This window comes from Ascaphus truei, chromosome 1 (assembly GCF_040206685.1).
Source record: "Ascaphus truei isolate aAscTru1 chromosome 1, aAscTru1.hap1, whole genome shotgun sequence".
In the NCBI taxonomy this organism is placed as follows: Eukaryota; Metazoa; Chordata; class Amphibia; order Anura; family Ascaphidae; genus Ascaphus; species Ascaphus truei.
Window position 1 is genome coordinate 1,814,312 of NC_134483.1, and position 13,545 is coordinate 1,827,856.

Sequence of the window (13,545 nt, forward strand, 5' to 3'; positions counted from 1 at the left end):
GAGTCACTGATCATGGAGCAGAACAACATGTGAGGGAATGAGACAGGAGCTCAACATGAGCGAGAGTGAGAGTCACTGATCATGGAGCAGAGCAACATGTGAGGGAATGAGACAGTACTCAACATGAGCGAGAGTGAGAGTCACCAATCATGGAGCAGAGCAACATGTGAGGGAATGAGACAGGAGCTCAACATGAGCGAGAGTGTGAGTCACTGATCATGGAGCAGAGACACGTGAGGGAATGAGAGCCCGGGAAGGCTCCAGAAAGGAGCTCAACATGAGGAGTGAGTGTCCTATGACACCAGGTGGCTTCCGGTCATGTGATATGTGGGCGGGGTTAGTACCTGGCAGACAGACCACATTTTCCGCAGGAAGGCGGAGCTTCCAGTCATGTGATATGTGGGCAAGGGTAGCACATGGCACAGACCACATGTACCGCAGGTAGGCGGAGCTTCCGGTCATGTGATACAGTATGTGGGTGGGGTTAGTACCTGGCAGAAAGACCACATGTCCCGTAGGTAGGTGGAGCTTCCAGTCCTGTGATATGTGGGTGGGGTTAGTACATGGCAGACAGACCACATGTCCCGCAGGAAGGTGGAGCTTCCGGTCATGTGATACAGTATGTGGGTGGGGTTAGTATCTGGCAGACAGACCACATGCCCCGCAGGAAGGCGGAGCTTCCAGTCATGTGATATGTGGGCAAGGGTAGAACATGGCACAGACCACATGTCCCGCAGGAAGGCGGAGCTTCCGGGCATGTGATATGTGGGCGGGGTTAGTACCTGGCAGACAGACCACATGCCCCGCAGGAAGGCGGAGCTTCCAGTCATGTGATATGTGGGCAAGTGTAGAACATGGCACAGACCACATGTCCCGCAGGAAGGCGGAGCTTCCGGGCATGTGATATGTGGGCGGGGTTAGTACCTGGCAGAAAGACCACATGTCCCGTAGGTAGGCGGAGCTTCCAGTCATGTGAAATGTGGGTGGGGTTAGTACCTGGCAGACAGATCACATGTCCCGCAGGAAGGCGGAGCTTCCGGGCATGTGATATGTGGGCGGGGTTAGTACCTGGCAGAAAGACCACATGTCCCGTAGGTAGGCGGAGCTTCCGGGCATGTGATATGTGGGTGGGGTTAGTACATGGCAGACAGACCACATGTCCCGCAGGAAGGCGGAGCTTCCAGTCATGTGATATGTGGGCGGGGTTAGTACCTGGCAGACAGACCACATGTCTCACCGGTAGGCGGAGCTTCCGGTCATGTGATATGTGGGCGGGGTTAGAACATGGCAGACAGACCACATGTCTCACCGGTAGGCGGAGCTTCCCGGGCATGTGATATGTGGGCGGGGTTAGCACCTGGCAGACAGAACACATGTCCCGCAGTTAGGCGGTGTAGAGGGAGAGGGGGATTGGCCCGGTTTTAAAGGGGTTGTGCCCCATATGGCCACCCCCTGACCTCAACAGGGAGGCAAGGGGTTAACTGGAATGCGGTCCAGGAATGTGGTTTTTACCTTGCTGCAACATCCAAAGGTGTATTCCCCTGTTATCATGAATTGTCACCATTTCAGTGTCTGCACCACACCCACACTGGGATCCGTTCGGGAGGAGAAGGGTTAATAGTTAGGAAGTGATGATATCCCTTTGTTCCTTGTTCCCGCCTTTTCATGCACCATTTTGCAGTGTCCCATAGGTCGCCATTGCAGCTCCATTCAATCCAATGGCGAATACAGAGGTTTTGGGCCTGTTTCCATCGAAGACCAGCAGGTGGCGTCCGAGAGGAGGAGCGGCGGCCATTGACTTCAATGGGGATTCCTCGACGCCGACCTCCAGGAACGGGTTGGCAGCCATCCAAACCGCAGACCGCAAAAGCGGATACATTTTCTTAAAGAGAGCTTTTATCACTACTAGTTCAAGGTCAACTACAATTGGCGCGGGAACCTTAGGTTCTAGGGCACCCAGAAATAAAATTATTTTTGCCCCTAGCTCCTAGGCACCCCCACACTCGACCACCACTGGGTCCGAGAATCCAGGACCCCGTAAACGGCACGCTCGCCAAGAGGGTCGCGCCATTGACTGCAATGGCAGAGGGAAGAGCAGCGCAAGTAAACGGCTAAGTCCGAAAGAGTCAAAGGTGTAAACCCATATCTCCGGTTCTGGGAGGACCAGAGGGCTGGAATTTGGGTCGCATGTAGTCACTGTTCCGGCATGACTGCATGGCCATTTCCAGCCTTCTCCGACCAACCAGACGGAGTGTGGGCAACTGTAAAGAATTGTGATTTTCCCCATAGACTTCAATGGCGGCGTTACTCCATTGAAAGACTATAACGGCGGGGCCCATTGACTTCAACGGCGGAGTTGCTCCATTAGAAGCCTATAGCGGCGGAGCCCATTGATTTCAATGGGAAAGAGTGAAAAGCAGAGATTAATTTTGAGAGCGGAGAATCCTGTATTAAAGTAATAAGAGTTTTAAACTGTATGTGCGTATCTCCGGTCTGGAAGGTCACAGCGAGCTGAAACTTGGCCACCATGGAGAGTCACCTCCGGCATGAGGGACTGGCAAGTTTCAGCCCGCTCGGCCCAACAGAACAAATTATTTTAATATGTCTTGATATTAAAAACTAGATTGTATTTCGAAGCGGGGACAAAAGCCCGCGAAGATTTCTGAATCTGTGGAATGTAAATGCTCAGGGGGGCGACCTATTGTCTACAACAGACCCCCTGATCAAAGGCTCAGCCACCCTAGCTGTATACATTAGGGCGGAGAAATGCAGGGCTTGAGTGGTCTGTAAGTGCTATAATTCACACCTACAGACAAAGAGTTTCCTGACCAGACCCAGGTCTGGTAGACTGGCCGGCGCCCTGACTTTTGTGTGGGGCTAAAGAAATGAGACCCCCAGGGCCAGAAGTACGCATGTGCAACTAGCTGGGGGGCATGGGTTATCAATGTTCCCACGTTAGAGATTGGGTGCAGGTAATTGTTCTCCAATAGCCTGCACTCAATGATAGGTATAGGACTGGAATTATATATAAACTGGTGTCAGCCTATATCCTTTGTCTTCATTTTACCAACTGATTGATGCCCGATTGCTGTTGAATTGCTAATCCTGTTTCCTGATTACTTCTTCATTCCAATCCCTAAGTAAGTGTATTTCTTGTCTGTTATTTGTACTATCCTGTGTGTTCACTTCTTTAAGGAATACATTCTCTTTATTATATCTAAGTCGTGTTCAGTTCAACCCAGTTATTTGGTGTATATTATATCCTATCACAAGTTACAGTGACAGGCGGAGCTTCAGGTCATGTGATATGTGGGCGGGGATAGAACATGGCAGACAGACCACATGTCCCGCAGGTAGGCGGAGTTTCCGGTCATGTGATATGTGGGCGGGGTTAGTACCTGGCAGACAGACCACATGCCCCGCAGGAAGGCGGAGCTTCCGGGAATGTGATATGTGGGCGGGGTTAGTACCTGGCAGACAGACCACATGTCCCGCAGGTAGGCGGAGCTTCCGGTCATGTGATATGTGGGCGGGGTTAGTACCTGGCAGACAGACCACATGACCCGCAGGTAGGCGGAGCTTCCGGTCATGTGATATGTGGGCGGGGTTAGAACATGGCAGACAGACCACATGTCCCGCAGGTAGGCGGAGCTTCCGGTCATGTGATATGTGGGCGGGGTTAGTACCTGGCAGACAGACCACATGTCCCGCAGGTAGGCGGAGCTTCCGGTCATGTGATATGTGGGCGGGGTTAGTACCTGGCAGACAGACCACATGTCCCGCAGGTAGGCGGAGCTTCCGGTCATGTGATATATGGGCGGGGTTAGAACATGGCAGACAGACCACATGTCCCGCAGGTAGGCGGAGCTTCCGGTCATGTGATATGTGGGTGGGGTTAGTACCTGGCAGACAGACCACATGTCCCGCAGGTAGGCGGAGCTTCCGGTCATGTGATAGTCACGATAAACCTGCAGCACAAATTTGAGGTTCAGATCCTTCCAGTTGGCCGTGTCATGGATTAGGTACGCATTAAGGCGCTGCCATGGCTCGTCATCTGAGAGGGGGAGAGAGAGGGAGGGAGAGGGATAAGAGAGGGAAGGAGAGAGGAGAGAGAGGAGGGAGAGGAGGGAGAGAGAGGGAGGGCGAGGGGAGGGTAAGGCGAGGGAGGGAGGGGGAGAGGGAGGGGGAGAGGGAGGGGAAGGCGAGGGAGGGAGGGGAAGGCGAGGGAGGGAGGGGGAGAGGGAAGGCGAGGGAGGGAGGGGGAGAGGGAAGGCGAGGGAGGGAGGGGGAGAGGGAGGGCGAGGGAGGGCGAGGGAGGGAGGGGAGGGCGAGGGAGGGAGGGGAGGGCGAGGGAGGGAGAGGGAGGGAGGGGAGGGAGAGGGAGGGAGGGGAGGGCGAGGGAGGGGCGGGCGAGGGAGGGGAGGGGGAGGGAGGGGCGGGCGAGGGAGGGGAGGGTGAGGGAGGGGAAGGTGAGGGAGGGAGGGGAAGGCGAGGGAGGGAGACGGGGAGGGAGGGAGAGCGGGAGGGGGGGAGAGGGGACACAGATAGAGGGGGAGGGGGGGAGAGGGGACACAGATACAGGGGGAGGGGACACAGATACAGGAGACACAGAAACGGGGGGAGGGGGCACAGATACAGGGGGAGGGTGCACAGATACAGGGGGAGGGTGCACAAATACAGGGGGAGGGTGCACAGATACAGGGGGAGGGTGCACAGATACAGGGGGAGGGTGCACAGATACAGGGGGAGGGTGCACAGATACAGGGGGAGGGTGCACAGATACAGGGGGAGGGTGCACATATACAGGGGGAGGGGCACAGATACAGGGGGAGGGGGCACAGATACAGGGGGAGGGGGCACAGATACAAGGGCAGGGTGCACAGATACAGGGGGAGGGTGCACAGATACAATGTGAGGGTGCATAGATACAGGGGGAGGGGCACAGATACAGGGGGAGGGTGCACAGATACAGGGGGAGGGTGCACAGATACAGGGGGAGGGGGCACAGATACAAGGGCAGGGTGCACAGATACAGGGGGAGGGTGCACAGATACAATGTGAGGGGGCATAGATACAGGGGGAGGGGACACAGATACAGGGGGAGGGGACACAGATACAGGGGGAGGGGGCACAGATACAGGGGGAGGGGGCACAGATACAGGGGGAGGGGGCACAGATACAGGGGGAGGGGGCACAGATACAGGGGGAGGGGGCACAGATACAGGGGGAGGGGGCACAGATACAGGGGGAGGGGGCACAGATACTGGGGGGAGGGGGCACAGATACTGGGGGGAGGGTCACAGATACTGGGGGAGGGGACACAGATACAGGGGGAGGGGACACATATACAGGGGGAGGGGACACAGATACGGGGGAGGGGGCACAGATACAGGGGGAGGGGGCACAGATACAGGGGGAGGGGGCACAGATACAGGGGGAGGGGGCACAGATACGGGGGGAGGGGACACAGATACAGGGGGAGGGGACACAGATACAGGGGGAGGGGACACAGATACAGGGGGAGGGGCACAGATACAGGGGGAGGGGCACAGATACAGGGGGAGGGTGCACAGATACAGGGGGAGGGTGCACAGATACAGGGGGAGGGTGCACAGATACAGGGGAGGGGGCACAGATACAGGGGAGGGGGCACAGATACAGGGGGAGGGGGCACAGATACAGGGTGAGGGGACACAGATACAGGGGGAGGGGGCACAGATACTGGGGGAGGGGACACAGATACTGGGGGAGGGGACACAGATACAGGGGGAGGGGACACATATACAGGGGGAGGGGACACATATACAGGGGGAGGGGACACAGATACAGGGGGAGGGGACACATATACAGGGGGAGGGGGCACAGATACAGGGGAGGGGACACAGATACAGGGGGAGGGGACACAGATACGGGGGAGGGGACACAGATACAGGGGGAGGGGGCACAGATACAGGGGGAGGGGGCACAGATACAGGGGGAGGGGACACAGATACTGGGGGAGGGGGCACAGATACAGGGGGAGGGGACACAGATACTGGGGGAGGGGATACAGACACGGGGGGAGGGGGCACAGATACAGGGGGAGGGGGCACAGATACAGGGGGAGGGGACACAGATACAGGGGGAGGGGACACATATACAGGGGGAGGGGACACATATACAGGGGGAGGGGACACAGATACCGGGGGAGGGGGCACAGATACAGGGGGAGGGGGCACAGATACAGGGGGAGGGGATACAGATACAGGGGGGAGGGGGCACAGATACAGGGGGAGGGGATACAGATACAGGGGAGGGGATACAGATACAGGGGAGGGGACACAGATACAGGGGAGGGGACACAGATACAGGGGAGGGGACACAGATACAGGGGGAGGGGGCACAGATACAGGGGGAGGGGATACAGATACAGGGGGAGGGGGCACAGATACAGGGGGAGGGGACACATATACAGGGGGAGGGGACACAGATACAGGGGGAGGGGACACAGATACAGGGGGAGGGGACACAGATACTGGGGGAGGGGGCACAGATACAGGGGGAGGGGACACAGATACTGGGGGAGGGGATACAGACACGGGGGGAGGGGGCACAGATACAGGGGGAGGGGGCACAGATACAGGGGGAGGGGACACAGATACAGGGGGAGGGGACACATATACAGGGGGAGGGGACACATATACAGGGGGAGGGGACACAGATACCGGGGGAGGGGGCACAGATACAGGGGGAGGGGGCACAGATACAGGGGGAGGGGATACAGATACAGGGGGAGGGGGCACATATACAGGGGGAGGGGATACAGATACAGGGGAGGGGACACAGATACAGGGGAGGGGACACAGATACAGGGGAGGGGACACAGATACAGGGGGAGGGGGCACAGATACATGGGGAGGGGATACAGATACAGGGGGAGGGGGCACAGATACAGGGGGAGGGGATGCAGATACAGGGGGAGGGGACACAGATACAGGGGGAGGGGACACAGATACAGGGGGAGGGGCACAGATACAGGGGGAGGGGACACAGATACAGGGGGAGGGGGCACAGATACAGGGGGAGGGGGCACAGATACAGGGGGAGGGGGCACAGATACTGGGGGAGGAGGCACAGATACAGGGGGAGGGGGCACAGATACGGGGGAGGGGACACAGATACGGGGGAGGGGACACAGATACGGGGGGAGGGGACACAGATACAGGGGGAGGGGGCAGAGATACCGGGGATGGGGAACAGATACAGTGGGAGGGGACACAGATACTGGGGGAGGGGGCACAGATACCGGGGATGGGGCACAGATACAGTGGGAGGGATACATATAAATGGCGGGCACAGATACCTGGGTCTCCAACATCATGAGGGACGGCATTCAGGGTTTTAACGGGAGCCACTGATCCAGTCATCAGATATCTTCTCATGTCTGAGTCCTCCTGCAGCACCGCCGCGGCTAGAGAGGGAGAGAGACTGTATAACACACACACCCCGTGTCACCCTGCAGCACCGCCGCGGCTAGAGAGGGAGAGAGACTGTATAACACACACACCCCGTGTCACCCTGCAGCACCACCGCGGCTAGAGGGGGAGAGACTGTATAACACACACACCCCGTGTCACCCTGCAGCACCGCCGCGGCTAGAGGGGGAGAGAGAGACTGTATAACACACACACCCCGTGTCACCCTGCAGCACCGCCGCGGCTAGAGGGAGAGAGACTGTATAACACACACACCCCGTGTCACCCTGCAGCACCGCCGCGGCTAGAGGGAGAGAGACTGTATAACACACACACCCCGTGTCACCCTGCAGCACCGCCGCGGCTAGAGGGAGAGAGACTGTATAACACACACACCACGTGTCACCCTGCAGCACCGCCGCGGCTAGAGGGAGAGACACTGTATAACACACACACCCCGTGTCACCCTGCAGCACCGCCGCGGCTAGAGGGAGAGAGACTGTATAACACACACCCCGTGTCACCCTGCAGCACCGCCGCGGCTAGAGGGAGAGAGAGACTGTATAACACACACACCCCGTGTCACCCTGCAGCACCGCCGCGGCTAGAGGGGGAGAGACTGTATAACACACACACCCCGTGTCACCCTGCAGCACCGCCGCGGCTAGAGGGGGAGAGACTGTATAACACACACCCCGTGTCACCCTGCAGCACCGCCGCGGCTAGAGAGGGAGAGACTGTATAACACACACACCCCGTGTCACCCTGCAGCACCGCCGCGGCTAGAGGGGAGAGAGACTGTATAACACACACACCCCGTGTCACCTGCAGCACCGCCGCGGCTAGAGAGAGAGAGAGACTGTATAACACACACACCCCGTGTCACCCTGCAGCACCGCCGCGGCTAGAGGGGAGAGAGAGACTGTATAACACACACACCCCGTGTCACCCTGCAGCACCGCCGCGGCTAGAGGGGAGAGACTGTATAACACACACACCCCGTGTCACCCTGCAGCACCGCCGCGGCTAGAGAGGGAGAGACTGTATAACACACACACCCCGTGTCACCCTGCAGCACCGCCGCGGCTAGAGAGGGAGAGAGACTGTATAACACACACACCCCGTGTCACCCTGCAGCACCGCCGCGGCTAGAGGGAGAGACTGTATAACACACACACCCCGTGTCACCCTGCAGCACCGCCGCGGCTAGAGAGGGAGAGAGAGACTGTATAACACACACACCCCGTGTCACCCTGCAGCACCGCCGCGGCTAGAGGGAGAGAGAGACTGTATAACACACACACCCCGTGTCACCCTGCAGCACCGCCGCGGCTAGAGAGGGAGAGAGAGACTGTATAACACACACACCCCGTGTCACCCTGCAGCACCGCCGCGGCTAGAGGGAGAGAGAGACTGTATAACACACACACCCCGTGTCACCCTGCAGCACCGCCGCGGCTAGAGGGGAGAGAGAGACTGTATAACACACACACCCCGTGTCACCCTGCAGCACCGCCGCGGCTAGAGGGGAGAGAGACTGTATAACACACACACCCCGTGTCACCCTGCAGCACCGCCGCGGCTAGAGGGGAGAGACTGTATAACACACACACCCCGTGTCACCCTGCAGCACCGCCGCGGCTAGAGAGGGAGAGAGAGACTGTATAACACACACCACGTGTCACCCTGCAGCACCGCCGCGGCTAGAGAGGGAGAGAGAGACTGTATAACACACACACCCCGTGTCACCCTGCAGCACCGCCGCGGCTAGAGGAGAGAGACTGTATAACACACACACCCCGTGTCACCCTGCAGCACCGCCGCGGCTAGAGGGGAGAGACTGTATAACACACACACCCCGTGTCACCCTGCAGCACCGCCGCGGCTAGAGAGGGAGAGAGACTGTATAACACACACACCCCGTGTCACCCTGCAGCACCGCCGCGGCTAGAGAGGAGAGAGACTGTATAACACACACACCCCGTGTCACCCTGCAGCACCGCCGCGGCTAGAGAGGGAGAGACTGTATAACACACACACCCCGTGTCACCCTGCAGCACCGCCGCGGCTAGAGAGGGAGAGACTGTATAACACACACACCCCGTGTCACCCTGCAGCACCGCCGCGGCTAGAGGGGAGAGACTGTATAACACACACACCCCGTGTCACCCTGCAGCACCGCCGCGGCTAGAGGGAGAGAGACTGTATAACACACACACCCCGTGTCACCCTGCAGCACCGCCGCGGCTAGAGGGGAGAGAGACTGTATAACACACACACCACGTGTCACCCTGCAGCACCGCCGCGGCTAGAGGGAGAGACACTGTATAACACACACACCCCGTGTCACCCTGCAGCACCGCCGCGGCTAGAGGGAGAGAGACTGTATAACACACACACCCCGTGTCACCCTGCAGCACCGCCGCGGCTAGAGAGGGAGAGAGACTGTATAACACACACACCCCGTGTCACCCTGCAGCACCGCCGCGGCTAGAGGGAGAGAGACTGTATAACACACACACCCCGTGTCACCCTGCAGCACCGCCGCGGCTAGAGAGGGAGAGAGAGACTGTATAACACACACACCCCGTGTCACCCTGCAGCACCGCCGCGGCTAGAGGGGGAGAGACTGTATAACACACACACCCCGTGTCACCCTGCAGCACCGCCGCGGCTAGAGGGAGAGAGACTGTATAACACACACACCCCGTGTCACCCTGCAGCACCGCCGCGGCTAGAGGGAGAGAGACTGTATAACACACACCCCGTGTCACCCTGCAGCACCGCCGCGGCTAGAGGGAGAGAGAGACTGTATAACACACACACCCCGTGTCACCCTGCAGCACCGCCGCGGCTAGAGAGGGAGAGAGACTGTATAACACACACACCCCGTGTCACCCTGCAGCACCGCCGCGGCTAGAGGGAGAGAGACTGTATAACACACACACCCCGTGTCACCCTGCAGCACCGCCGCGGCTAGAGAGGGAGAGAGACTGTATAACACACACACCACGTGTCACCCTGCAGCACCGCCGCGGCTAGAGAGGGAGAGAGACTGTATAACACACACACCCCGTGTCACCCTGCAGCACCGCCGCGGCTAGAGGGGAGAGAGACTGTATAACACACACACCCCGTGTCACCCTGCAGCACCGCCGCGGCTAGAGGGGGAGAGACTGTATAACACACACACCCCGTGTCACCCTGCAGCACCGCCGCGGCTAGAGAGGGAGAGAGAGACTGTATAACACACACACCCCGTGTCACCCTGCAGCACCGCCGCGGCTAGAGGGGAGAGAGACTGTATAACACACACACCCCGTGTCACCCTGCAGCACCGCCGCGGCTAGAGGGAGAGAGAGACTGTATAACACACACACCCCGTGTCACCCTGCAGCACCGCCGCGGCTAGAGGGAGAGAGAGACTGTATAACACACACACCCCGTGTCACCCTGCAGCACCGCCGCGGCTAGAGAGGAGAGAGAGACTGTATAACACACACACCCCGTGTCACCCTGCAGCACCGCCGCGGCTAGAGGGAGAGAGAGACTGTATAACACACACACCCCGTGTCACCCTGCAGCACCGCCGCGGCTAGAGGGAGAGAGACTGTATAACACACACACCCCGTGTCACCCTGCAGCACCGCCGCGGCTAGAGGGAGAGAGAGACTGTATAACACACACACCCCGTGTCACCCTGCAGCACCGCCGCGGCTAGAGAGGGAGAGAGACTGTATAACACACACACCCCGTGTCACCCTGCAGCACCGCCGCGGCTAGAGAGGGAGAGAGAGACTGTATAACACACACACCCCGTGTCACCCTGCAGCACCGCCGCGGCTAGAGGGGAGGAGAGACTGTATAACACACACACCCCGTGTCACCCTGCAGCACCGCCGCGGCTAGAGAGGGAGAGAGAGACTGTATAACACACACACCCCGTGTCACCCTGCAGCACCGCCGCGGCTAGAGGGAGAGAGACTGTATAACACACACACCCCGTGTCACCCTGCAGCACCGCCGCGGCTAGAGAGGGAGAGAGACTGTATAACACACACACCCCGTGTCACCCTGCAGCACCGCCGCGGCTAGAGAGGGAGAGAGACTGTATAACACACACACCCCGTGTCACCCTGCAGCACCGCCGCGGCTAGAGGAGAGAGAGACTGTATAACACACACACCCCGTGTCACCCTGCAGCACCGCCGCGGCTAGAGGGGAGAGAGACTGTATAACACACACACCCCGTGTCACCCTGCAGCACCGCCGCGGCTAGAGGGAGAGAGAGACTGTATAACACACACACCCCGTGTCACCCTGCAGCACCGCCGCGGCTAGAGAGGGAGAGAGAGACTGTATAACACACACACCCCGTGTCACCCTGCAGCACCGCCGCGGCTAGAGAGGGAGAGAGACTGTATAACACACACACCCCGTGTCACCCTGCAGCACCGCCGCGGCTAGAGAGGAGAGAGAGACTGTATAACACACACACCCCGTGTCACCCTGCAGCACCGCCGCGGCTAGAGGGGAGAGAGAGACTGTATAACACACACACCCCGTGTCACCCTGCAGCACCGCCGCGGCTAGAGAGGAGAGAGAGACTGTATAACACACACACCCCGTGTCACCCTGCAGCACCGCCGCGGCTAGAGAGGAGAGAGACTGTATAACACACACACCCCGTGTCACCCTGCAGCACCGCCGCGGCTAGAGAGGGAGAGAGACTGTATAACACACACACCCCGTGTCACCCTGCAGCACCGCCGCGGCTAGAGAGGGAGAGAGACTGTATAACACACACACCCCGTGTCACCCTGCAGCACCGCCGCGGCTAGAGAGGGAGAGAGACTGTATAACACACACACCCCGTGTCACCCTGCAGCACCGCCGCGGCTAGAGGGGAGAGAGAGACTGTATAACACACACACCCCGTGTCACCCTGCAGCACCGCCGCGGCTAGAGAGGGAGAGAGAGACTGTATAACACACACACCCCGTGTCACCCTGCAGCACCGCCGCGGCTAGAGAGGGAGAGAGACTGTATAACACACACACCCCGTGTCACCCTGCAGCACCGCCGCGGCTAGAGGGAGAGAGAGACTGTATAACACACACACCCCGTGTCACCCTGCAGCACCGCCGCGGCTAGAGAGGGAGAGAGACTGTATAACACACACACCCCGTGTCACCCTGCAGCACCGCCGCGGCTAGAGGGGAGAGAGAGACTGTATAACACACACACCCCGTGTCACCCTGCAGCACCGCCGCGGCTAGAGGGGAGAGAGACTGTATAACACACACACCCCGTGTCACCCTGCAGCACCGCCGCGGCTAGAGGGAGAGAGACTGTATAACACACACACCCCGTGTCACCCTGCAGCACCGCCGCGGCTAGAGGGAGAGAGACTGTATAACACACACACCCCGTGTCACCCTGCAGCACCGCCGCGGCTAGAGGGAGAGAGACTGTATAACACACACACCCCGTGTCACCCTGCAGCACCGCCGCGGCTAGAGAGGGAGAGAGACTGTATAACACACACACCCCGTGTCACCCTGCAGCACCGCCGCGGCTAGAGAGGGAGAGAGACTGTATAACACACACACCCCGTGTCACCCTGCAGCACCGCCGCGGCTAGAGGGGAGAGAGAGACTGTATAACACACACACCCCGTGTCACCCTGCAGCACCGCCGCGGCTAGAGAGGGAGAGAGACTGTATAACACACACACCCCGTGTCACCCTGCAGCACCGCCGCGGCTAGAGAGGGAGAGAGACTGTATAACACACACACCCCGTGTCACCCTGCAGCACCGCCGCGGCTAGAGAGGGAGAGAGACTGTATAACACACACGACCCCGTGTCACCCTGCAGCACCGCCGCGGCTAGAGGGAGAGAGAGACTGTATAACACACACACCCCGTGTCACCCTGCAGCACCGCCGCGGCTAGAGGGGAGAGAGAGACTGTATAACACACACACCCCGTGTCACCCTGCAGCACCGCCGCGGCTAGAGGGGGAGAGAGACTGTATAACACACACACCCCGTGTCACCCTGCAGCACCGCCGCGGCTAGAGGGGAGAGA

At 59.4% G+C, this 13,545-nt stretch overlaps 1 protein-coding gene across 3 annotated transcripts in view; it reads right to left on the reverse strand.

The window, feature by feature from the left end:
- Positions 1 to 13,545, reverse strand: part of GBA2 (glucosylceramidase beta 2) — a 364,366-nt gene that overhangs the window by 69,833 nt on the left and 280,988 nt on the right. For all 3 annotated transcript variants that reach the window (XM_075573274.1, XM_075573185.1, XM_075573361.1), the window contains 2 exons: positions 7,343 to 7,450; positions 3,903 to 4,054 (listed from right to left, as the gene is read on the reverse strand). In XM_075573274.1, the coding sequence (XP_075429389.1) occupies positions 3,903 to 4,054; positions 7,343 to 7,450 (260 nt within the window). The remainder of the gene's footprint in view (positions 1 to 3,902; positions 4,055 to 7,342; positions 7,451 to 13,545) is intronic.